The sequence below is a fragment of the Carcharhinus amblyrhynchos genome, chromosome 11 (genome assembly GCF_965287045.1).
Source record: "Carcharhinus amblyrhynchos chromosome 11, sCarAmb.v2.hapA, whole genome shotgun sequence".
Lineage (NCBI taxonomy): Eukaryota > Metazoa > Chordata > Chondrichthyes > Carcharhiniformes > Carcharhinidae > Carcharhinus > Carcharhinus amblyrhynchos.
In genome coordinates this window covers 96,014,726-96,038,677 of record NC_137334.1, presented here as the reverse complement: position 1 = coordinate 96,038,677, position 23,952 = coordinate 96,014,726, and the positions used below count along the sequence as shown (strand labels likewise).

Genomic DNA, 23,952 nt, shown 5'->3' with positions numbered 1-23,952 from the left:
TGATATTTGTCTCCAATCTAGGAAAAAGCCTGCCACTGTTTACTCTATCTATACCCTTCATTATTTTATACACCTCTATCAGATCCCCCCTTAATCTCCGTCTTTCTAAGGAAAACAGCCCCAATTTACCCAATCTTTCCTCATAACCCAGTCCTTCCATACCCGGCAGCATCCTGGTAAACCTCCTCTGCACTCTCTCCAGGGTCTCCACGTCCTTCCGGTAGTAAGGCGACCAGAACGGGACTCAATACTCCAAATGCAGTCTAACCAACGTTCTACACAACTGTAGCATTAGACACCAGTTCTTATACTCTATACCCCTTCCTATAAAAGGCTAGCATTCCGTAAGCTTTCTTCGCAACCTTCTCCACCTGAGTTGCCACCTTCAGAGACTTGTGCACTTGCACTCCCAGGTCCCTCTGCATTTCTATACTCTTAATAGGTCTACCCTTTATCATGTAACTCCTCCCTGCATTATTCCTTCCAAAATGCATCACCTCGCATTTGTCAGGATTAAATTCCATCTGCCATTTATCTGCCCAATATACCAGCCTATCTATATCCTGCTGTGTCACCTGACACTCCTCCTCACTGTCCGCCAATCCTGCCATCTTTGTGTCATCTGCAAACTTGCTGATCTCACCACGTACGCCCTCTTCCAAGTCATTTATATATATTACGAATAGAAGAGTTCCCAGTACTGAGCCCTGCAGCACACCACTGGTGACAGACCTCCAGCTAGAAAAGGACCCTTCCACTACTACTCTCTGTCTCCTGTTGCCCAGCCAGTTTTCAATCCATCCAGATACCTGTCCCTGTATCCCATGAGCCTTAACCTTTTCTACCAGCCTACCGTGAGGGACTTTGTCAAACGCCTTACTGAAATCCATATAGACGACATCAACGGCTCGTCCTTTGTCGACCGTTTTTGTCACCTCCTCAAAAAATTCTACCGGATTTGTAAGGCAAGACCTCCCTTGAACAAAGCCATGCTGCGTATCCCTAGTCAGATTGCAACGCTCCAAATGTTCATACATCCTATCCCTAACAATTTTCTCCAACAATTTTCTTAGCAGCGATGTCAGACTCACTGGCCTATAATTACCAGGGTTATCCCTACTGCCCTTTTTAAACAATGGTACCACATTAGCTACCCTCCAGTCCTCTGGGACCTCACCTGTGTCCAAAGAAGAGACAAAGATTTGCGTCAGAGGCCCAGCAATTTCATCAATTTTACATTCAATATTTTGGCATCAACTACTCCCTGTGGGAATGAATTCCACAGGCTCACCACTCTTTGGGGGAAGAAATGTCTCCTCATCCCCGTCCTAAATGGTCTACTCTGAATCCTCAGACTGTGACCCCTGGTTCTGGACTCTCCCCACCATCGGGAATATCCTCCCTGCATCTACCCTGTCAGGTCCTGTTAGAACTTTACAAGTCTCAATGAGATCCCCCCACAACACCAACAGCACCCCCCCACCCCCCATTTGTCTGAATTCCAGTGAAAACAAAGAACAAAGAAAATTCCAGCACAGGAACAGGCCCTTCGGCCCTCCAAGCCTGCACCGACCGTGCTGTCCGACTGAACTCAAACCCCTACCCTTCCAGGGACCATATCCCTCTATTCCCATCCTATTCATGTATTTATCCAGATGCCCCTTAAAACTCACTATCGTATCCGCTTCCACTCCCTCCCCCGGCAGTGAGTCCCAGGCACCCACCACCCTCTGTGTAAAAAAACTGCCTCGTACATCTCCTTTAAACCTTGCCCCTCGCACCTTAAACCTGTGCCCCCGAGTAATTGACTCTTCCACCCTGGGAAAAAGCTTCTGACTATCCACTCTGTCCATGCCTCTCATAATCTTGTAGATTTCTATCAGGTCTCCCCTCAACCTCCGTCGCTCCAGTGAGAACAAACCAAGTTTCTCCAAACTCTCTTCATAGCTAATGCCCTCCACACCAGGCAACATCCTGGTAAATCTTTTCTGTACCCTCTCCAAAGCCTCCACATCCTTCTGGTAGTGTGGTGACCAGAATTGAAGACTATATTCCAAGTGCAGCCTCACTAAGGTTCTGTAAAGCTGCAACGCACCTGCGCAAAGATATTTTGGCCTTGGAGGGAGTGCAGAGGAGGTTTACTAGGCTGATACCGGAGTTGAGGGGGTTGAGCTATGAGGAGAGGCTGAATAAACTGGGCTTGTACTTGTTAGAGTTTAGAAGAACGAGGGGAGATCTCATTGAGACGTATAAGATGATGAATGGGATGGATAGGATAGAGGTGGAGAGACTCTTCCCGCTCAAAAAAGACAGTAGGACTAGGGGGCACAGCCTCAAGATAAAGGGGGGGGCGGTTTAGAACGGAGTTGAGGAGGAACTTCTTCACTCAAAGGGTGGTGAACCTCTGGAATTCTCTGCCTGTTGAAGTGGTGGAGGCTGCCTCGCTAAATATTTTTAAGACGCGGGTTGATGGGTTTTTGATAAGAGAGGGGATTAAGGGTTATGGGGAGAGGGCGGGAATGTGGAACTGAGCCACGACAGATCAGCCATGATCTTATTGAATGGCGGGGCAGGCTCGAAGGGCTAGATGGCCTACTCCTGCTCCTATTTCTTATGTTCTTATGTTCTTAACATGACTTGCCAATTTTTAAACTCAATCTCACGGCCAATGAAGGCAAGCATGCCGTATGCCATCCTGACTACCTTCTCCACCTGCATTGCCACTTTCACTGACCTGTGTACCTGTACACCCAGATCCCTCTGCCTATCAATACTCTTAAGGGTTCTGCCATTTACTGTATATTTCCTATCTGTATTAGACCTTCCAAAATGCATTCCCTCACATTTGTCTGGATTAAACTCCATCTGCCATCTCTCCACCCAAGTCTCCAGCTGATCTACATCACGCTGTATCCTCTGATGGTCCTCATCACTATCCACAAATCCACCAACCTTTGTGTCGTCTGCAACTTACTAATCAATCCAGTTACATTTTCCTCCAAATCATTTATATATATTACAAACAGCAAAGGTCCCAGCACTGATCCCTGAGGAACACCAATCGTCACAGCCCTCCATTCTGAAACGCACCCTCCCACTGCTACCCTCTGACTTCTTTGACTGAGCCAGTTCTGTATCCACTTTGCCCCCTCACCTCTGATCCCATGCGACTTCACCTTCTGCACCAGTCTGCCATGAGGGACCTTGTCAAAGGCCATACTGAAGTCCATGTAGACAACATCCACTGCCCTACCCTCATCAATCATCTTCATCACTTCCTCGAAAAACTCGATCAAGTTCATGAGACATGACCCCCCCTTCACAAAACCATGTTGCCTCTCACTAATATATCCACTTATTTCCAAGTGGGAATAAATCCTGTTTTGAAGAATTCTCTCCAGTAATTCCCCTAACACTGACGTAAGGCTTACCGGCCTGTAATTACCTGGATTATTCTTGCTACCCTTCTTAAACAAAGGAACAACTTTCTCTATTCTCCAATCCTCTGGAACCTCCCCTGTGTCTTCGTCAGGTGAGTGGGAGTTCTGTTCATAAACAGGGCACACAGACATAAACTCAATTTGCAAAATAATGGTTGGAATGCATGTCTTTACAGGTAATCAAATCTTAAAGCTACAGGCAATGTGAGTGGAAAGAACGTTAAGCACAGGTTAAAGAGATGTGTATTGCTCTGAAAGCTTTTGCTACCAAATAAACCTGTTGGACTTTAACCTGGTGTTGTGAGACTTCTTACTGTGTTTACCCCAGTCCAATGCCGGCATCTCAATATCATGACTCCCCTGTAGCCAGTGAGGATACAAAGATTTCTCTCAAGGCCCCAGCAATTTCCTCACTTTCCTCTCTCAGTATTCCGGAGTATATCCCGTCAGGCCCTGGGGACTTGTCTACCTTGATTTTTCTCAAGAACCCCAATACTTCCTCCTTTTTGATCTCAACATGACTCAAACTATCTACACATCCTTTCCCAGAGTCATCATCCACCAAATCCTTCTCTTTGGTGAATACTGACGCAAAATACTCATTTAATACCTCACCCATTTCCTCTGGCTCCACACATAGATTCCCTCCCTTGTCCTTGAGTGGGCCAAACCTCTCCCTGGCTACCCTCTTGCTCTTTATATATGTATAAAAAACCTTGGGATTTTCCTTAATCCTGCTGGCCAATGCTTTTTCATGATCCCTTTTAGCTCTTGTTACTCCCTCCTTAAGTTTCTTTCTACTTTCCTTGTATTCTACACTTGCTTCCTGTGTTCCCAGCTTCCTAGCCTTGACAAATATTTCCTTTTTCTCTTTGACGAGGCTCACAGTATCTCTCATTATCCAAGGTTCCCAAAACTTGCCACTTATCCTTCATCCTTACAGGAATGTGACAGTCCTAAATCCTTATCAACTTACACTTGAAAGCCTCTCATATGTCAGATCTTGATTTGCCCTCAAACATCTGCCCCCAATCTACATTCTTCAGTTCTAACATAAGAACATAAGAAATAGGAGCAAGAGTAGGCCATCTAGCCCCTCGAGCCTGCCCCGCCATTCAATAAGATCATGGCTGATCTGAAGTGGATCAGGTCCACTTTCCCGCTTTCTCCCCATAACCCTTAATTCCCCTGTCTGTCAAAAACCTATCTACCCGTGACTTAAATATATTCAGCGAGATAGCCTGCCTAGTTCCTGTCTAATATTGTTGTAATTTGCCTTCCCCCCAGTTCAATACCTTCACTTTTCTTTATCCGCCAGCACCTTAAAGCTTACTGAATTGTGGTCACTGTTCCTGAACTGCTCCCCTACTGAAATATCAACCACCTGGTCAGGCTCATTCTACAATCCTAACCTGGTCAATCTCTCCTCACACATCAGTCCCACCATCCCCGGAATCAGCCTGGTAAACCTTCACTGCTCTCCCTCGAGACCAAGAACATCCTTCCTCAGAAAAGGAAACCAAAACTGCACACAATACTCTAGGAGTGGCCCCACCAAGGCCCCTGTATAATTGTAACAACACATCCCTGCTCCTGTACTCGAAACCTCTCACAGTGAAGGCCAACATACCACTGGCCTTCTTTACTGCCTGCTGCACCTATCCAATATAAGGGACTTGCACACTGCACTCTGGATCCAGGGAAGGTTCACCAACCTCTCACGCCTTCCCCAGAATGACTGTGCCAGTCTTCTGATTCATTCCTCTCTCTCCCTCCCCTCCTCTCCTTATATTCCAGCCATCTGTCCATTCCACCATCTGTCACATTCTGCCTCTCCTCCCCGATTCTCGGCCCTACTCACCTGTCTGTACCCCACCCCGGACCCCCAGCACTTGCACAGTGTCAACAAATCAGAGTGCCTATTGTTTAATGGAGTCTCACCGTTGGACGAAGGAAATGGAATAAAATGTAAATTGTTACATCATTTATTGTAAAAATAGAATCTTGACAGGTGTTGGTTGGGGTGTCTCCGTGGTTTGGGGAACGATGGGATGACTGTTGACAGGCCCCTGCAGACAGAGAGATTTTGGTTATCTTGTTGACCAATGATGGTCGTCTTTGTCCTGTTGGTGACCCTGCTATTTGGTTGAAGTAAATGGGATTGAACCAGTCTCAGTTGGGTCAGGAGTGTGTCCTGTTCCTCCAGCAATGGGCAGGAGGAGGAGCAGAGGTGTAACGTGGAGCACCGGATGGATGTTCCTCGAGGTTCTCAGCCTCAAGTGCTGTTCCCTTGTTCCTGCTCAAACAGCAGCATTGCCAGCTGGGAGCGAGAGCCCAGCGCCTGGAGGTTACTCTGTACACAGCGGTGGTAAATCTCCTCACTCATCCGGGGGCTGCACACCTTTTCCCCGTATTTCTGGCGCAGAGCAGGCTCCACAGCACGGAACACGTGGAGGTTGGAATATTGGACAAACATTTCGTACAGATCCAGAGTCTCCAGGATCTCCTCATTCTCCAGCACGTCAGAGGCCATCCTGCCTCGAGCTGCCATGTAATCCGAGTTGTAAAAACAGGCTGCGTCAAAGAAATCTCGGTCAAAGTGTCCGGAATCCTTCAGCAGGTCGATGGTCAGCGGTGGTGGTTGGTTGTGGTAGGCGACGGTCGGGTTAAATTCCTGGAAGTGGATGGGGAAGAAGACTTGCCATTGGTTGATTGTGTTCATGCGACAGCGATTCAGGAACTCAAAGTTAACCTCCATGTTGATGCCGGCTACAAAGAACAAAGTATCAACTGGGTGCTTCTTGGAGATGATGTCCATGATTTTCAGCTGGCACGGTGAGTCAGTCTTCACACTGATCCAGGGAATCTTTGTTTCAGGATATTTCCTCTCACAGTCCATGATCTTTGACTTGACGCTGCTGAAGATGTCATTCTGACTGACGTGCTGAGCCTCGAAGGGGTCGTAGATGAAGAGCAGTGTGAGGATGGCGTTCTCATTATTCTCCAGTGCATTCAGCGCGTACAGTTCAATGAAGCGAATGGCCTGCTCCCTCTCGTGGACACTGAGAGGGAGAATGATGTGGACTCTGGTGGCCTCCGTCACGTAGGGCATGGGGATAATCTCCACATTGCTGAGCGGCCGGACGAGATGGACCCTCTTGGTGATGGAGCGACTGTGTCCTTTCTGGGTCATTACCTCCAGCTGCAGGTCCAGCGTGTACTCCATGCCCCGAGTGGGGTCAAATCTGCGGTAACCGTTCAGGAGCTGCTCTTTGCGCAGGTGAAGTGTGGGTCGGTATTTCTTGTTTAGTTCTTCCACCGCAGTCTCAATGATATTGCTGACATCGCTCTTGTCAATCCCGTGCAGCTCACATTTCGGGGAACCATCCACACAGGAGAAGACCTGGTCCTCGGTGAAGTAATCCCAGCGGAGGACCTCAAAGCGGGTGTGGGGCTGGAAAGGGGGGTTAATCCCAATGGGCCAGCTGCTGGTTTTCTCCCCCTCAGCCGTCAGCCCACTGACATTCCTGATTTCATCCTGAAAAGTGGAACAAAAAAGTTAGGAAGAGGAAAAGGCCGTTTTATCCCTCGAGTCTTTGCAGAACAACAGGGAGGCCATTTGGCCCATTCAGCTCCTTCCAACACTCAGTTAGATCCTGGCCAATCGGTATCTGAGCTTCATTTCCCTGACTTTACCACAATGCACCCAACAAGGATCTCTCCTCCCCTCGGAAACTCAATCCCAGCCACAACTCCATTTCTGGAGAGAGTTCCAGATTCCCGCTCCCTCTGTGTGAGGAAGTGCTTCCTGACATTCCCCCCTGAACCGCCTGGCTCCAGTTTGGAGGCTCTGTCCCCTTGTTCTGAACTCCCCCCCACGGAGGTGACAGTTTCTCCCTATCGACTCGATCTTTAACCGTCTGAAACCCCTCGATTAGATCACCCCCTAATCTTCTACACTCGAGGGGGTACGAGCCGAGTCTGAGTGAGCTGTCCTCGGGATTTAACCCTTTCAGCCCCGGGGTCACTCTGGGGAATCTGAGCTGTTCCCCCTCCAGGACCCAAATCTCCTTCCTGAGGTGACCTGGATCAGCAACAATATTCCCAATCCCCCCCCTCCGAGGATCAGGAATGCTTCTCTCTCCATTCCTTTCTTTGCCCAGCAGCGAATGGACATGAGCAGAATGAGAAGACCCATTCACACGCCCTGTGTGTGACTCAGGAGAATCAGACCCACTGTTCAAAACCACAGACTGTGTGTCAATGTCTGCGCCTGTGTGAGTCTTTGCCTGTACATCGGGCTGTCTGTGTCTCTACGCAGCAGGCAGAGATCACTCAGCCTATCGAGTCTGCGCTATGTCTCTGCAGAGAGTCCTGGGCAATCCACCCCCTGTCTAATGCCCATAACCTCGCACATTCTCTCTTCTCAGATAACAATCCAATTCCTGTCGGAATGCCTCGTTCAAATCTGGATCCAAAACCTGCTCCGTGTGCTGTGTGAGTGCATGTCTGTGCCTCAATGTCACTGCGTGTAGTGTGCGTGTGCAAGCGTGTGTCAGTGTGTGTGTGTGTGTGTGTGTCAGTGTGTGCCAGTGTGTGTGTGTGTTTGCCAGTGTGACTGTGAGTATATTTGTGTTTCTCAGTGTCAGTGTGTCTGTCAAGGTGGCATCGTGTGTGTTTCCTGACGATAGATTCCCTACGGTGCAGAAGGAGGCCATTCAGTCCATCCGGTCTGCACCGGCCACAATCCCACTGGGGCCCTATCCCCATAGCCCCATGTATTTACCCTAGCTCATACCCCAAACATTAAGGAGCAATTTAGCACGGCCAATCCACCTGCACATCTTTGGACTGTGGGAAGAATCCGGAGCACTTGGAGGAAACCCACACAGACACGGAGAGAACATGCAGACAGTGACCCGAGCCGGGAATCAAACCCGAGTTCCTGGCGCTGTGAGGCAGCAGCGCTAACCACTGTGCCACCCATTGTGATGCACTGGGCAGTGTGGTTCTGTAAACTCGCTGGTGAAGATTTTCCACTCTCCAGGGGATCCAGGTGCGGCACTCCCTCAGCACTGACCCTCTGACAGTGCGGCACTCCCTCAGCACTGACCCTCTGACAGTGCGGCACTCCCTCAGCACTGACCCTCTGACAGTGCGGCACTCCCTCAGCACTGACCCTCTGACAGTGCGGCACTCCCTCAGCACTGACCCTCTGACAGTGCGGCACTCCCTCAGTACTGACCCTCTGACAGTGCGGCGCTCCCTCAGTACTGACCCTCTGACAGTGCGGCACTCCCTCAGTACTGACCCTCTGACAGTGCGGCACTCCCTCAGCACTGACCCTCTGACAGTGCGGCACTCCCTCAGTACTGACCCTCTGACAGTGCGGCACTCCCTCAGCACTGACCCTCTGACAGTGCGGCACTCCCTCAGCACTGACCCTCTGACAGTGCGGCACTCCCTCAGCACTGACCCTCTGACAGTGCGGCACTCCCTCAGCACTGACCCTCTGACAGTGCGGCACTCCCTCAGCACTGACCCTCTGACAGTGCAGCACTCCCTCAGCACTGACCCTCTGACAGTGCGGCACTCCCTCAGCACTGACTCAGATGTGAGGGGGTTTCTATGTTACAACTGTACAAAACTCTGGTGCGGCCGCACTTGGAGTATTGCGTACAGTTCTGGTCGCCGCATTATAAGAAAGATGTGGAGGCATTGGAAAGGGTGCAGAGGAGGTTTACCAGGATGTTGCCTGGTATGGTGGGAAGGTCTTATGAGGAAAGGCTGAGGGACTTGAGGTTATTTTCATTGGAGAGAAGAAGGTTACGAGGTGACCTGATTGAGGCATACAAGATGATCAAAGGATTGGATAGGGTGGACAGTGAGAGCCTTTTTCCTCGGATGGTGATGGCTAACACGAGGGGGCATAGCTTTAAATTAAGGGGTGGTAATTATAGGACGGATGTCAGAGGTAGGTTCTTTACTCAGAGGGTAGTAAGGTCGTGGAATGCCCTGCCTGCAGCAGTTGTGGACTCGCCAACTTTGAGGGTGTTCAAATGGTCAGTGGATAGGCATATGGATAACATTGGAATAGTTTAGGTTAGAGGGTCATTAGATTGGTTCCACTGGTCAGCGCAACATTGAGGGCCGAAGGGCCTGTACTGCGCTGTAATGTTCTTTGTTCTCTGGAATTGGGGTTCTGGGCCGTACCTGCAGCTGTGCGATCTCCAGGTAGGTGCTGTGCAGCTCCAGCTCAGTGTAACGTTTGTGGAGCCGGTACATCAGGACGGGGTCGAGGACCGGGTGGACGGTCACTGCGTTCCTGAACTCCTCAGCCTCCTCCTTCTCCAGCTCAACGTCATCCAGCAGCTGGAAAAATCGGTAATGGCGACCCTGAGACAGGAGAGGGACAGAGAGTGAGCATTACCCCCAGACCCGCGTAACCATTCACATCCCCACCCCCACTCCTCCCCCCTGCTCCCCTCACTTCCTCCACCCCCACAACCACCCCACTCCCCCCACCCCGCTCCCCCCACCCCACTCCCCCCCAACTCCTACTCCACTCCTCCCCCCTGCTCCCCTCACTCCCTCCACCCCCACAACCACCCCACTCCCCCCACCCCGCTCCACCCCACTCCTACTCCCGTGACCTCCACCCCCCGACCCCTCCTGCTCACCCCCACCCCTGTGCACCCCATCTTCACTAACCCCCCCAGCCCCACTTCCCTCAGCCCCGCTCCCCCCACCCCCATATCCCACCTCCCCCCACCGACCCTGCCCCCTCTAGCCCCCCCCACCCCCCCCCTTCACTCCCACTACCCAATTGAGATGTTCAAAATCCGGAAGGGTTTTGATTGAGTGAAGGAGGAGAAACTTGTTCCCATTCACTGGGGGGGGGGGGGGGGGGGGGGGGGGGGTGTGTGTGTGTGTGTGTGTGTGTGTGTGTGTGTCTGTGTGTGTGTGTGTGTGTGTGTGTGTGTTGTGTGTGTGTCTGTGTGTGTGTGTGTGTGTGTGTGTGTGTGTGTGTGTGTGTGTGTGTGTGTGTGTGTGTGTGTGTGACCAGAGGGAGAGACTGAGGAGAATCGGGAACAGGGGCCAGGGGAAGGGATGAGTAATTTTCCACAGCGAGCTGTGGTCTGGAAGGCACTGCCTGAACGAGCAGTGGAAGCAGACTCAGTAATAACTTTCCAAAAGCAGTTGGATAATGAGGTGAAGAGGGAGAGAGCTTGGAGGAGGAAGGGAAGTTTACTGAATTGTTCACTCAGAATGGACAAGAAAATCTCATCAATCAGCCTACTTTGTCTAAAGGGTCCCCTTCTGAGTGACAGGCAGACTCGGAGTGAGTGTTGGCGTGAGATTGACACCTTCCTGAACCTGTAATTCCTGTAAACACCCAGGTTCCGGTCACAGGATAGACAGGGCCACAGTCTCAATCAATCACAGGTCACAGTTTCAGTACAGTCTGTGCTCAGTCTAACAATCAGAAAACACACTGACTGAAACAGGAACTGAGCTTCCAAACAACCAGCTCACAAATTACACACGGCCCAGATTGAACTCAGGTGGGAGTGACAGCTGTTCACATCAGAGCAGCGTTCCACTGAGTGCCGCATCAAGGAGCCCGAGTGAATCTGGAGTCAATGGGAATCTGGGGGAAAACCCTCCACTGGGTGGAGTCAGACCCGGTACATAGGAAGGTGGTTGTGGTTGTGGAGGGTCAGTCATCTCAGCTCCTGGACGTCTCTGCAGGAGTCCCTCAGGGGAGTGTCCGAGGCCCCAACCATCCTCAGCTGCTTCATCAATGACCTTCCCTCCATCATAAGGTCAGAATTGGGGATGTTTGCTGATGATTACACAATGTTCAGCACCATTCGAGACTCCTCAGATACTGAAACAGCCCATGTTCAAATACAGCAAGATCTGGACAATATCCAGGCTCGGGCTGCAGTAACATTCACGGTACACAAGCACCAAGGAGGAGGCTCTCCAGGCAGCTGGGGTGAAACTCCGCTCTGCCTGTACAAAGGGTGAGGCAGCGTCTGACAAACCAAGGACCCAGGACGCTGCTCTCGTGTAGACCCCTCAGGGGTGAAGCGCAGACAGTCGCCATTCCAGATCCAAACAAGCTCAGGGAGCAGAGAAGGAGATTTCTTGGATGTGGAGACTGAAGGAGCCTCAGAGTTTTTGCCCACATCCCCCAGCAACACAGAGACACGGGTTGGTGCGACCGAGTTCGAGAGGCCTCAGGGTGACAGACTATCTGACCCACAGCAGGCAGACACGGGGACATCCCAGGTGCCGGCACGCAGAGGGTTTCTGGAATTTGCTGAACCCGAGTCAGATAACGACCTCTGGACTCTGTCAGGCCTGGAGCTGGAGCTCCTGAGGCAAGGCAAAATCAGGAAGGGACGTCAGCGGCTGCCCTCCGTCCGAGGAGAGAGTGCCACCCCTCCACCTCCTCCTCAGGCAGTTCTCCTCCTGGGTAGAGCGGGTGGCCAGTACCCCTCTGCAGACTGTACAGCAGGGCCCCACCAGCCCGGTCCAGACACCAGAGCCTGACTCACAGTCTCCCTCTGCCGTGCTCTAACTCGCAGCCTGAGCCTCGCTGTGTCTGGTCTCTGCTGCTCTCTCCGGGGATCCCCAGGAAACAACCTGAAACTACAGTGAACCCTACAACATGGTGGGGGGTCTGAGAGCGACTTTGGAAAGCCAGATATCCAGGTGGATCCCAGGATTCCTGCATCCTGGCTGGTCTGATCCCAGTGGAAGTGGGGCTGTTTGAATGCCATTGTGTAGCTGCCCAGATGCTCTGTGCCAGGGCCTGGCAGGTGCTGTAAAGGTCCCACATGGAGCCCCGGAAGGAATCCTTCAAGATTATGGGTGATTCCCGGTGGGACAGGCTGGGAATGTCCTCTGGGTCCCAGCCGCAGCGAATCCCGCAGGATGGCCACACGGACAGTGAAACATTAAAAACACCGTGTCCAGTGAGGCCAAGGATTGGCTGGGTGGCCATTGTGTATGAATGGAGAATGGGAATGATTGGGTCCATATTAACCGCTGTAAATATCTCTGACATTTACCATCTTTATTATAAAGTCATGGGACAGTCACCGTGCCAACAGCTTTCTGCATTGGGAATGATTACACATGTTGGGGGGGGGGGGGGGGGACAGTAACTGTGAGGAAATTCTGCTGCAAACAAAGAACAAAGAAAATTCCAGCACAGGAACAGGCCCTTCGGCCCCTCCAAGCCTGCACCGACCATGCTGCCCCCGACTGAACTAAAACCCCCTACCCTTCCGGGGACCATATCCCTCTATTCCCATCCTATTCATGGATTTGTCAAGATGCTCCTTAAAAGTCACTATCGTATCCACTTCCACTCCCTCCCCCGGCAACAGGTTCCAGGCACCCACCACCCTCTGTGTAAAAAATCTGCCTCGTACATCTCCTTTAAACCTTGCCCCTCGCCCCTTAAACCTGTGCCCCTGAGTAATTGACTCTTCCACCCTGGGAAAAAGCTTCTGACTATCCACTCTGTTCGTGCCTCTCATAATCTTGTAGATTTCTATCAGGTCTCCCCTCAACCTCCGTCGCTCCAGTGAGAACAAACCAAGTTTCTCCAACCTCTCCTCATAGCTAATGCCCTCCATACCAGGCAACATCCTGGTAAATCTTTTCCGTATCCTCTCTAAAGCCTCCACATCCTTCTGGTAATGTGGTGACCAGAATTGAACACTATATTCCAGGCGCAGCCTCACTAAGGTTCTATAAAGCTGCAACATGACTTGCCAATTTTTGAACTCAACACCCCGGCCAATGAAGGCAAGCATGCCGTATGCCTTCTTGACTACCTTCTCCACCTGTATTGCCACTTTCAGTGACCTGTGTACCTGTACACCCAGATCCCTCTGCCTATCAATATCCCTAAGGTTCTGTCATTTACTGTATATTTTCTATCTGTATTAGACCTTCCAAAATGCATTCCCTCACATTTGTCTGGATTAAACTCCATCTGCCATCTCTCCACCCAAGTCTCTAACTGATCTATATCCTGCTGTATCCTCTGATGGTCCTCATTGCTTTCCACAAATCCACCAAGCTTTGTGTTGCCCACAAACTTACTAATCAATCCAGTTACATTTTCCTCCAAATCATTTATATATATTACAAACAGCAAAGGTCCCAGCACTGATCCCTGAAGAACACCAATCGTCACAGCCCTCCATTCAGAAACGCACCCTTCCACTGCTACCCTCTGTCTTCTTTGACTGAGCCAGTTCTGTATCCACCCTGCCAGCTCACCTCTGATCCCATGCAACTTCACCTTCTGCACCAGTCTGCCATGAGGGACCTTGTCAAAGACCTTACTGAAGTCCATGTAGACAACATCCACTGCACTACCCTCATCAATCATCTTCATCACTTCCTCGAAAAACTCGATCAAGTTAGTGAGACACGACCTCCCCTTCACAAAACCATGTTGTCTCTCACTAATACGTCCCATGGTTGAGCTGTATGGGGACAGAGACTTTCCCACAGCCCACAATCAGACAGTATCAGAAGACCTGACATTTTCCTGCTGCCAGGGTGGGTATCAGATATTGGACAGAAATCCCACCTGTTTCTGAGAAAGATCTGAATGTGTTTGAAATGCGATTAAAGCTAGCGATTACTAATGGGTGAATTTATTTGTGAACAGGAGCAGGTACCTCACATTAATATCCAACACAGAGCAAAGGGCTAAAAGGTTAATTACTGAAGGGAATTATCTCTAATTAATGGGAGGAGCATTAAGAGAGTGGAATGATGCAGTTAGCAATGTTCCAACAAGATCCTAGAGAAACACAGAGAATATTAAACAAGACACAGATTAGAATCATGGCCCTGCCACGCTGTGAGAATAACAACTACATTCAAACATCTCGACGCTGTAACTGATCCTTTGTACCATTAAATGTGCCAATAAAATTTACAATCTTTATCACAATGCTGTGCGGCTCCTCATTGTCCGGTTCTGCTTTAGTGACAAATTTGAAAGAATTTCCATCTGACTGAGGAAGGTTCAGCCCAAACCAGATCCAACAACCTGCCCTGAAAAGTCTGCTCATTTTTATAACTGTGATAAATTCCATCACAGCAACTGAGAAAATCCACTCCTTCCTCAAATAATTCACTCTGTCCTGAACACCACATTGTTCCAGTGTGTTCAGTTCCAGAGAGTGTTCATTCACCACATCAGAGAATTGAGCAAGGGTTACAATTGGGGTGGGTGGGGGGTGGGGGGTGGGGGTGGGGGTGGGGGGGTTGCGGTGGTGGATCTGACCTTCATGCTGAATCCCATTAGTGGGATACAAATGAGTTTCACATGTGGTTAGGATCTGGAGTGCACTGTCTGAGAGTGTGGTGGAGACAGAGTCACACAGCGAGTGGTTAGGATCTGGAATGCACTGTCTGAGAGTGTGGTGGAGACAGATTCACACAGCGAGTGGTTAGGATCTGGAATGCACTGTCTGAGAGTGTGGTGGAGACAGATTCACACAGCGAGTGGTTACACAGCTCAGGATTTAACCCTTTTAGTCCTGGGGTCATTCTGGGGAATCTGAGCTGCTCCCCCCTCCAGAACCCAAATCTCCTTCCTGAGGTGCGGGGCCCAGAATGGAACTCCGGATGGCGGGGAAGCAGAGCTTTCTATAACTGTCATCTGACTCCCTCCCCTTTATACCCCCGGGGTAAAGGGCAGTATCCTGTTAGGTCTTTAGCTACCTTTTGCAGCAGTCACTAACCTTTAGTGATTGGTGTAAATGGTCACCTCCATCTCTCTCCTCCTCCAGTAAACCTCCACAGCAAAGAGCTTACCCTCTAAAGATCTATTCGAATCCAGTTCCCCCGGGGTTCGACCTGACATGATCATCGTGAACAGCAGAGCAGGCTCGAGGGGCCAAATGCCTCCGCCTGCCTCCAGTTTCTGCATTGCTGAGAGTGACAGTCCCTCTGGAGGGAAGCTTTCAGTGAGTTGGTTTTAACCAAAACCCTTTCCTTGTCCAGAGAGCTGTTAAAACACGAGGCGGTTCAGCAGTAGTGATGAACTGCCAAAGGGAGTTGGCAGTTGCTGCAGGAAGCTGATTAGAAATGGTAAAGATTCCAAACCACTGCTTAGTGACAATCCGACCCAAACTCCCCAACTGCCTATTTACACACACACAGCAATCAGTATGGGGGGGTGAGGGGTGGTAGTGTTTGAGGGGAGCGAAGGAGGAGGTGAGGGATGGTAGTGTTTGAGGGGAGTGAAGGGGGGGTGAGGGGTGGTAGTGTTTGAGGGGAGTGAAGGGGGGTGAGGGGTGGTAGTGTTTGAGGGGAGTGAAGGGGGGTGAGGGGTGGTAGTGTTTGAGGGGAGTGAAGGGGGGTGAGGGGTGGTAGTGTTTGAGGGGAGTGAAGGGGGGGTGAGGGGTGGTAGTGTTTGAGAGGAGTGAAGGGGGGGTGAGGGGTGGTAGTGTTTGAGAGGAGTGAAGGGGGGGTGAGGGGTGGTAGTGTTTGAGGGGAGTGAAGGGGGGTGAGGGGTGGTAGTGTTTGAGGGGAGTGAAGGGGGGTGAGGGGTGGTAGTGTTTGAGGGGAGTGAAGGGGGGGTGAGGGGTGGTAGTGTTTGAGAGGAGTGAAGGGGGGGTGAGGGGTGGTAGTGTTTGAGGGGAGTGAAGGGGGGTGAGGGGTGGTAGTGTTTGAGGGGAGTGAAGGGGGGTGAGGGGTGGTAGTGTTTGAGGGGAGTGAAGGGGGGGTGAGGGGTGGTAGTGTTTGAGAGGAGTGAAGGGGGGTGAGGGGTGGTAGTGTTTGAGAGGAGTGAAGGGGGGGTGAGGGGTGGTAGTGTTTGAGGGGAGTGAAGGGGGGTGAGGGGTGGTAGTGTTTGAGGGGAGTGAAGGGGGGTGAGGGGTGGTAGTGTTTGAGGGGAGTGAAGGGGGGGTGAGGGGTGGTAGTGTTTGAGAGGAGTGAAGGGGGGGTGAGGGGTGGTAGTGTTTGAGGGGAGTGAAGGGGGGGTGAGGGATGGTAGTGTTTGAGAGGAGTGAAGGGGGGTGAGGGGTGGTAGTGTTTGAGGGGAGTGAAGGGGGGTGAGGGGTGGTAGTGTTTGAGGGGAGTGAAGGGGGGGTGAGGGGTGGTAGTGTTTGAGAGGAGTGAAGGGGGGTGAGGGGTGGTAGTGTTTGAGGGGAGTGAAGGGGGGTGAGGGGTGGTAGTGTTTGAGGGGAGTGAAGGGGGGGTGAGGGGTGGTAGTGTTTGAGGGGAGTGAGGGGGGGGTGAGGGGTGGTAGTGTTTGAGGAGAGTGAGGGGGGTGAGGGGTGGTAGTGTTTGAGGAGAGTGAGGGGGGTGAGGGGTGGTAGTGTTTGAGGGGAGTGAAGGGGGTTGAGGGGTGGTAGTGTTTGAGGGGAGTGAAGGGGGGTGAGGGGTGGTAGTGTTTGAGGGGAGTGAAGGGGGTTGAGGGGTGGTAGTGTTTGAGGGGAGTGAAGGGGGGTGAGGGGGGTAGTGTTTGAGGGGAGTGAAGGGGGGTGAGGGGTGGTAGTGTTTGAGGGGAGTGAAGGGGGTTGAGGGGGGTAGTGTTTGAGGGGAGTGAAGGGGGTTGAGGGGGGGGTAGTGTTTGAGGCTGTGTGGTGAGTTCTGGGCTCACACACACTGGCAGTGATTTGTTCCGAGGGGGTTCGAGTGCAGTTACTGAATCTGCCATCTCCTCGCCCCCCTCCCCTCAGTGCCCAGAGCCAGGCTCTCTCACAGTGATTGGCAGCTGAGCTGGCGAGGCAGAGACTGAGAGGAGAGAGTTTGTGTGGGACACACTCGAGGGAGAAGGGGGGAGGTGTCAGATGTTGTGTTACTCACAGGCTGGGCAATGAGCTTCACATGAAGAATGATCTCAGTCAGTGTGGCAGCCTCTGAGTGCAGAGATTACACAGGCTGCTCTGTCTGAATGGTACTGCACTGGCCAGCTCACAGTCTAACTACAATCCAATACAAAGCTTGCTTCTCTGTGAGGCCATTCACTCCCCAGTACTAGCCCAATCCCATTCCAGATGATCAGTAAAATCCCAGACTGCATCCGGATTGACTGCTCCTGACTCTATCCCAAATACCACACGGATTTTTAACTGTCTTTTCCCATTGGCCGGCGTAGCATCAACATCATTCACTAATTGGCACAGAATAATTCATAGAACCTACAGTGCAGAAAGAGGCCATTCGGCCCATCGAGTCTGCACCGAACACAATCCCACCCAGGCCCTACCCCCATATCCCTACATATTCTACCCACTAATCCCTCTAACCTACACATCCCTGGACACTAAGGGGCAATTTCTTAACATGGCCAATCAACCTACCCTGCACATCTTTGGACAGCATTGCACTGTACAGAGAAAGGCCATTCGACCCATTGCCCCCCCCTGCTAGCTCTCTGAAAGTCAACCCAATTGGCCCCCCTTCCCCCTCCTCCCCCAGCTCTTTTCCCAGAGCCCTGAGAATTTCCCCCTTTAGCTATTTCTCCAATTCCGAATGTTCCTGTTGAATCCGTCCTTTCAGGCAGCGCCTTCCAGATCACAACAACTGATCTAATATTCTATTCCTGTCCCCCTTTAATCTGGTTACCCACACTCCTGTTACTGGAAACACATTGCTTCCTTATTCACTCTGTCCAAACTCTTCCCGAGTTTGAACACCTCAATTAAACCCGTCCTGAACCTTCCCTGCTCCGAGGGGAACAGTCCCAGCTTCCCCGGTCTCTCCACGTTAACCCTCATCCCGGTGTTCCCTTTTTGATTGGGTGGGGTAAATATCAAGCTGTTTATTCTGTTCTGGTTGGTGTAGCTGTGAGGAGTGTGCCCGCTGGCAGAGTGGGCCACACGACATCCTCCGATCGAACCCTGTGACTGCGTCTCGCCAGCCTGTACGCCACCCACGGTGCGGGCAGTACCTGGCCCGAGGGAGCAGGGCAGAGTCACGGGGAGGTGAAGGGTTAATATCGTCCCCTCCGTCCGGAATCCCCACAATCCAACCCTCGGAACTCACAGCTTCAGGAATGGTTGACACAAAGTCACGATAACCGGAGGAGAAATCCGCAATCTCAGTCCAGGTTCCAGTGAGTTTTACCCACCTCGTAATCGCTGACACAGTTCACTGACACGTAGTCAATGATGCATCGACCCAACCACTCGTCTGGCTTGGCACTCAGGATGTCGTTGCGACAGCTCTCCAGGTGTGGCTGTAGTTTGATCAGGAGGCTGCGGGACAGCAGGTATCCGAATCCCCCGTGGCAGTAACGTCCCTCTGTCTCACCGCCAATAAACTCCTCGGGACACCCCATGTACAGGTCAGTGTTGATGCTGAGGTGGTTCACCAAGTCTTTGATGCGATCACTCTCTGTGTACGAATTATCCTGGATGAAGTAGAACCAGTCGTACTCGTCACTGTAATGTTCAAACATGTACTTTACGGTCTGGTACATGTTCCAGATCGGCCGCTCATCCCCATGTGTGACAATGTACATTCCGTGCGGAATCTTCCGGCTCCTTGTCCCAGTGAAGTACAGAACCTTGTCAATGTGATGGCCAATGGTGCGGTTCACAGCCACTGCCAAGGTGTTGAGAGTGCTTTTCGACGTGAGGACAGCAACAAGCAGACGCTCGCGTATTCCCAACTCCGTGCTGATGTAACGAGATCTAACGGGAGGGAACATCAAACAACAACTTTCATTGACATAGCACCTTTAACGCAACACATCATCCACAAGGCACAGCACAGGAGCGTGGGAGTTTGATAGAAACCAGTGAAAGAAATATTCAGTCAGGTGACAGAAACATGAGTCAGTGAGGAAGAGTTAAAGGCAGAAACTGCGGGAATCCCAGTGTGAGCCCCGGCAGCTGAAGGTTCAGAGCCAACTCGGAGGGTTAGACTTGGGCAGAAAGAAGAGGCGTGAATGTGAGAGAGATGTGGAGCTGGAGGAGATCACAGAGAAAGGGAGCAGTGACTCTGTGGAGAGATTGGAAACACAGTAAGGAGTCTCACAACACCAGTTTGTTTGATAGTAAAAGCTTCTGCTACCAAATAAACCTGTTGGACTCTAACCTGGTGTTGTGAGAATCCTTACTGTGTTTACCCCAGTCCAACGCTGACATCTCCACATCATGACTACTATGGAAAGCAGGATGAGAATTTGGAGGTCCAGCTGGTCTGGGATCAGTGTGTGTGTGTGTGAGTGGGCACAGAAACAGTCAGGAACAGGAGTTAGAGTGAGTGAGGAAACAGGAGCAGCGATTCCGGTCACCTCCAGTTTATCAAAGCTGGGACATGGGACACCAGCCCGGAATCTGCCGGAATGGCCACAGACAGAGGGAACAAAGGGAAAGACCAGGGTCTCCAACACAAACTGTGACAGGGAAAGTCAGACACTGATACAAAACGGGATATAGGCATCACGCTAACCCTGTCGAGATGATGTTAGCAAACATCATAGAGACAAAATTGCCAATCAACTGCCTGAGAAACAGGATTAGATACAGAATAAAGATCCCTCTACATTGTCCTCCCATCAAACACTCCCAGGACAGGTACAGCACGGGGTTAGATACAGAGTAAAGCTCCCTCTACACTGTCCCCCATCAAACACTCCCAGGACAGGGACAGCACGGGGTTAGATACAGAGTAAAGCTCCCTCTACACTGTCCCCCATCAAACACTCCCAGGACAGGGACAGCACGGGGTTAGATACAGAGTAAAGCTCCCTCTACACTGTCCCCATCAAACACTCCCAGGACAGGTACAGCACAGGGTGAGATACAGAGTAAAGCTCCCTCTACACTGTCCCCATCAAACACTCCCAGGACAGGGACAGCACAGGGTTAGATACAGAGTAAAGCTCCCTCTACACTGTACCCCCCATCAAACACTCCCAGGACAGGGACAGCACAGGGTTAGATACAGAGTAAAGCTCCCTCTACACTGTCCCCCATCAAACACTCCCAGGACAGGTACAGCACGGGGTTAGATACAGAGTAAAGCTCCCTCTACACTGTACCCCCCATCAAACACTCCCAGGACAGGGACAGCACAGGGTTAGATACAGAGTAAAGCTCCCTCTACACTGTCCCCCATCAAACACTCCCAGGACAGGTACAGCACGGGGTTAGATACAGAGTAAAGCTCCCTCTACACTGTCCCCATCAAACACTCCCAGGACAGGTACAGCATGGGGTTAGATACAGAGTAAAGCTCCCTCTACACTGTACCCCCCATCAAACATTCCCAGGACAGGTACAGCACGGGGTTAGATACAGAGTAAAGCTCCCTCTACACTGTCCCCCATCAAACACTCCCAGGACAGGGACAGCACAGGGTTAGATACAGAGTAAAGCTCCCTCTACACTGTACCCCCCCATCAAACACTCCCAGGACAGGTACAGCACGGGGTTAGATACAGAGTAAAGCTCCCTCTACACTGTCCCTCAGTGTTTTAGTGAGGAGTGTGGGTGTTCTACGATGAGGGAGGTTGCTCTGTGAGCTCAGTAATGATGTTGAGACGAGTTTCTGAACACGGGGTGTGAACAGGTTTTTGATTTCCTGTGTTGTGCCTGGACAGGAGTCTGGAAGAATTGGCTGCTGGAATACAGAAGCTGGCACACTGTGCACTAACACATTCTCCCAATCCTGCCAAGGGACATGCCCGCAGGCAAAACCCAATCAAAGACACAGGAAACCTCACTCAAACACATCTCCTTACCGGATGAGATTCCGGGGCTTGCTCGTCTGCTTCAGACGCACCTGAATTGAGGAACCCAGAGTTCTGGATGTTGTTTAAACATTCTGAATCTTGACAGGAACTCAGCAGCCAATTCAAACTATAATCTTCACACAGCTCCTGACTGTCCGCTCTCTGCTGTTGCAGGGTGGGCTGGTGCTCAGTATGTCCCTAACATCACACTGACAAGGAGACAACCTGTTGGAATCTGTATTTCTGGGACAGCAGCGGGGCATCAGTCGAGGGAGGTGTGTCTTGTGATTCAGTCTGAGTGGAGATTTGGACAATATTCCTTTGACCTTCCCCCAGGGGCAGTGCCTGAGGTGCAGCCCCTTCAGTTTGCTTTTCTGAGAATCGGCCCATTGGAATCCCACCTTTCTCTGGCCTGAGTTTTATGAGGGTTTTTGTTTTAATTTTTTGACTGTCTCTCACTCGCTATCGATCCGGCGCACACCCCACTCACTGACCTTTCCTGTCAGAGTGAACCCAGTACTGACCCTCTCACCGAGCTGTCCCACTCGCTGACTGACAGGCTAGACGCTGTAATCTCACCAAGAGGGATTTGTCTGCTTTCCAGCTCCTTACTCAATCACTCACTCAGACCTGTGTCCTCAAAACTTTCCTGTTTAGTCACCAAAACACTCTGAAGCGGTGAGTCTGCTGTGATCTGACCAGAATGTTGAGGGTTGTCTCTTGCGCTGTAGCACGATGGAAGACTGGTCACCGTGTCGTACTGTAATGAACCTTACTGCTGGTCTGGCTGAGAACTGGACAGCAACATTCTGTGTTGTAATAATGATATAAAGGTAGCAATTACTCAGAAGGGATTGGGTAAACAGGTTGCGGCTTTATCCATTCAGACTGGGCACAGGAGAACAATATCAGAGCTGTGTGTGCTATATTCTTGCTCAAAGCCAAAGTTAAACTGAGACTGAATCACATGACACACCTCCCTCGACTGACGCCCTGCTACTGTCCTGGAAATGCAGATTCCAACAGGTTGTCTCAATGTCAACGTGATGCTATGTGTCAGGCACTTACTGGACACCTGTCCACCCTCCAACAGCAGTCAGCAGGCAGTGAGAAGCTGTGGGAACCAAAAATAATTAATTAACGAGTTTAGCGCAGGAAAGCGAAGCTGCTGTCGAGAGAGAATGTGGCTGAGGAAGGCAGCCAGGGAGAGCTGACTTTGGCTCCTTACGGACATGAAACAAACAGCAATTCTACAGCAAGTCAGATACGGAGATTTATCGTTCACTCAAGATTGCTGCAGCTTATGTTGGGAAAAACAGCAGGATGCTGTAACAGGATCAGAATTTCCACATCATCGCATCTGAATAGCCTTTTCATATCTTATCAGGAATATTAAAATCAGAAAACATCTAACACACAGAAACAAACACAAAACTCCAAGAAAAGTAACAGAAAAAAATTAACCAACCAGTACTGTACCCCAGTGTTATACAGTGACAGACCCGTCCCCACCAGTACTGTACCCCAGTGTTATACAGTGACAGACCCGTCCCCACCAGTACTGTACCCCAGTGTTATACAGCGACAGACCCGTCCCCACCAGTACTGTACCCCAGTGTTATACAGAGACAGACCCGTCCCCACCAGTACTGTACCCCAGTGTTATACAGAGACAGACCCGTCCCCACCAGTACTGTACCCCAGTGTTATACAGAGACAGACCCGTCCCCACCAGTACTGTACCCCAGTGTTATACAGAGACAGACCCGTCCCCACCAGTACTGTACCCCAGTGTTATACAGCGACAGACCCGTCCCCACCAGTACTGTACCCCAGTGTTATACAGAGACAGACCCGTCCCCACCAGTACTGTACCCCAGTGTTATACAGAGACAGACCCGTCCCCACCAGTACTGTACCCCAGTGTTATACAGAGACAGACCCGTCCCCACCAGTACTGTACCCCAGTGTTATACAGCGACAGACTCGCCCCCACCAGTACTGTACCCCAGTGTTATACAGAGACAGACCCGTCCCCACCAGTACTGTACCCCAGTGTTATACAGAGACAGACCCGTCCCCACCAGTACTGTACCCCAGTGTTATACAGAGACAGACCCGTCCCCACCAGTACTGTACCCCAGTGTTATACAGTGACAGACCCGTCCCCACCAGTACTGTACCCCAGTGTTATACAGCGACAGACCCGTCCCCACCAGTACTGTACCCCAGTGTTATACAGAGACAGACCCGTCCCCACCAGTACTGTACCCCAGTGTTATACAGTGACAGACCCGTCCCCACCAGTACTGTACCCCAGTGTTATATAGTGACAGACCCGTCCCCACCAGTACTGTACCCCAGTGTTATACAGAGACAGACCCGTCCCCACCAGTACTGTACCCCAGTGTTATACAGTGACAGACCCATTCCCCACCAGTACTGTACCCCAGTGTTATACAGAGACAGACCCGTCCCCACCAGTACTGTACCCCAGTGTTATATAGTGACAGACCCGTCCCCACCAGTACTGTACCCCAGTGTTATACAGAGACAGACCCGTCCCCACCAGTACTGTACCCCAGTGTTATACAGAGACAGACCCGTCCCCACCAGTACTGTACCCCAGTGTTATACAGAGACAGACCCGTCCCCACCAGTACTGTACCCCAGTGTTATACAGAGACAGACCCGTCCCCACCAGTACTGTACCCCAGTGTTATACAGAGACAGACCCGTCCCCACCAGTACTGTACCCCAGTGTTATACAGT

The 23,952-nt window shown here is 51.2% G+C and overlaps 1 protein-coding gene across 1 annotated transcript in view; it reads right to left on the bottom strand.

The window, feature by feature from the left end:
• Window positions 1–5,428: 5,428 nt before the first annotated feature.
• LOC145350370 (chondroitin sulfate synthase 2-like) overlaps window positions 5,429–23,952 on the bottom strand; it is a 28,407-nt gene continuing 9,883 nt past the window's right edge. The window contains exons 2-4 of the mRNA XM_080199630.1: window positions 18,568–19,132; window positions 9,654–9,836; window positions 5,429–6,978 (exon numbers count right to left, since the gene is read on the bottom strand). Coding sequence (XP_080055756.1) covers window positions 5,716–6,978; window positions 9,654–9,836; window positions 18,568–19,132 — 2,011 coding nt within the window. The 3' untranslated portion in view covers window positions 5,429–5,715. The remainder of the gene's footprint in view (window positions 6,979–9,653; window positions 9,837–18,567; window positions 19,133–23,952) is intronic.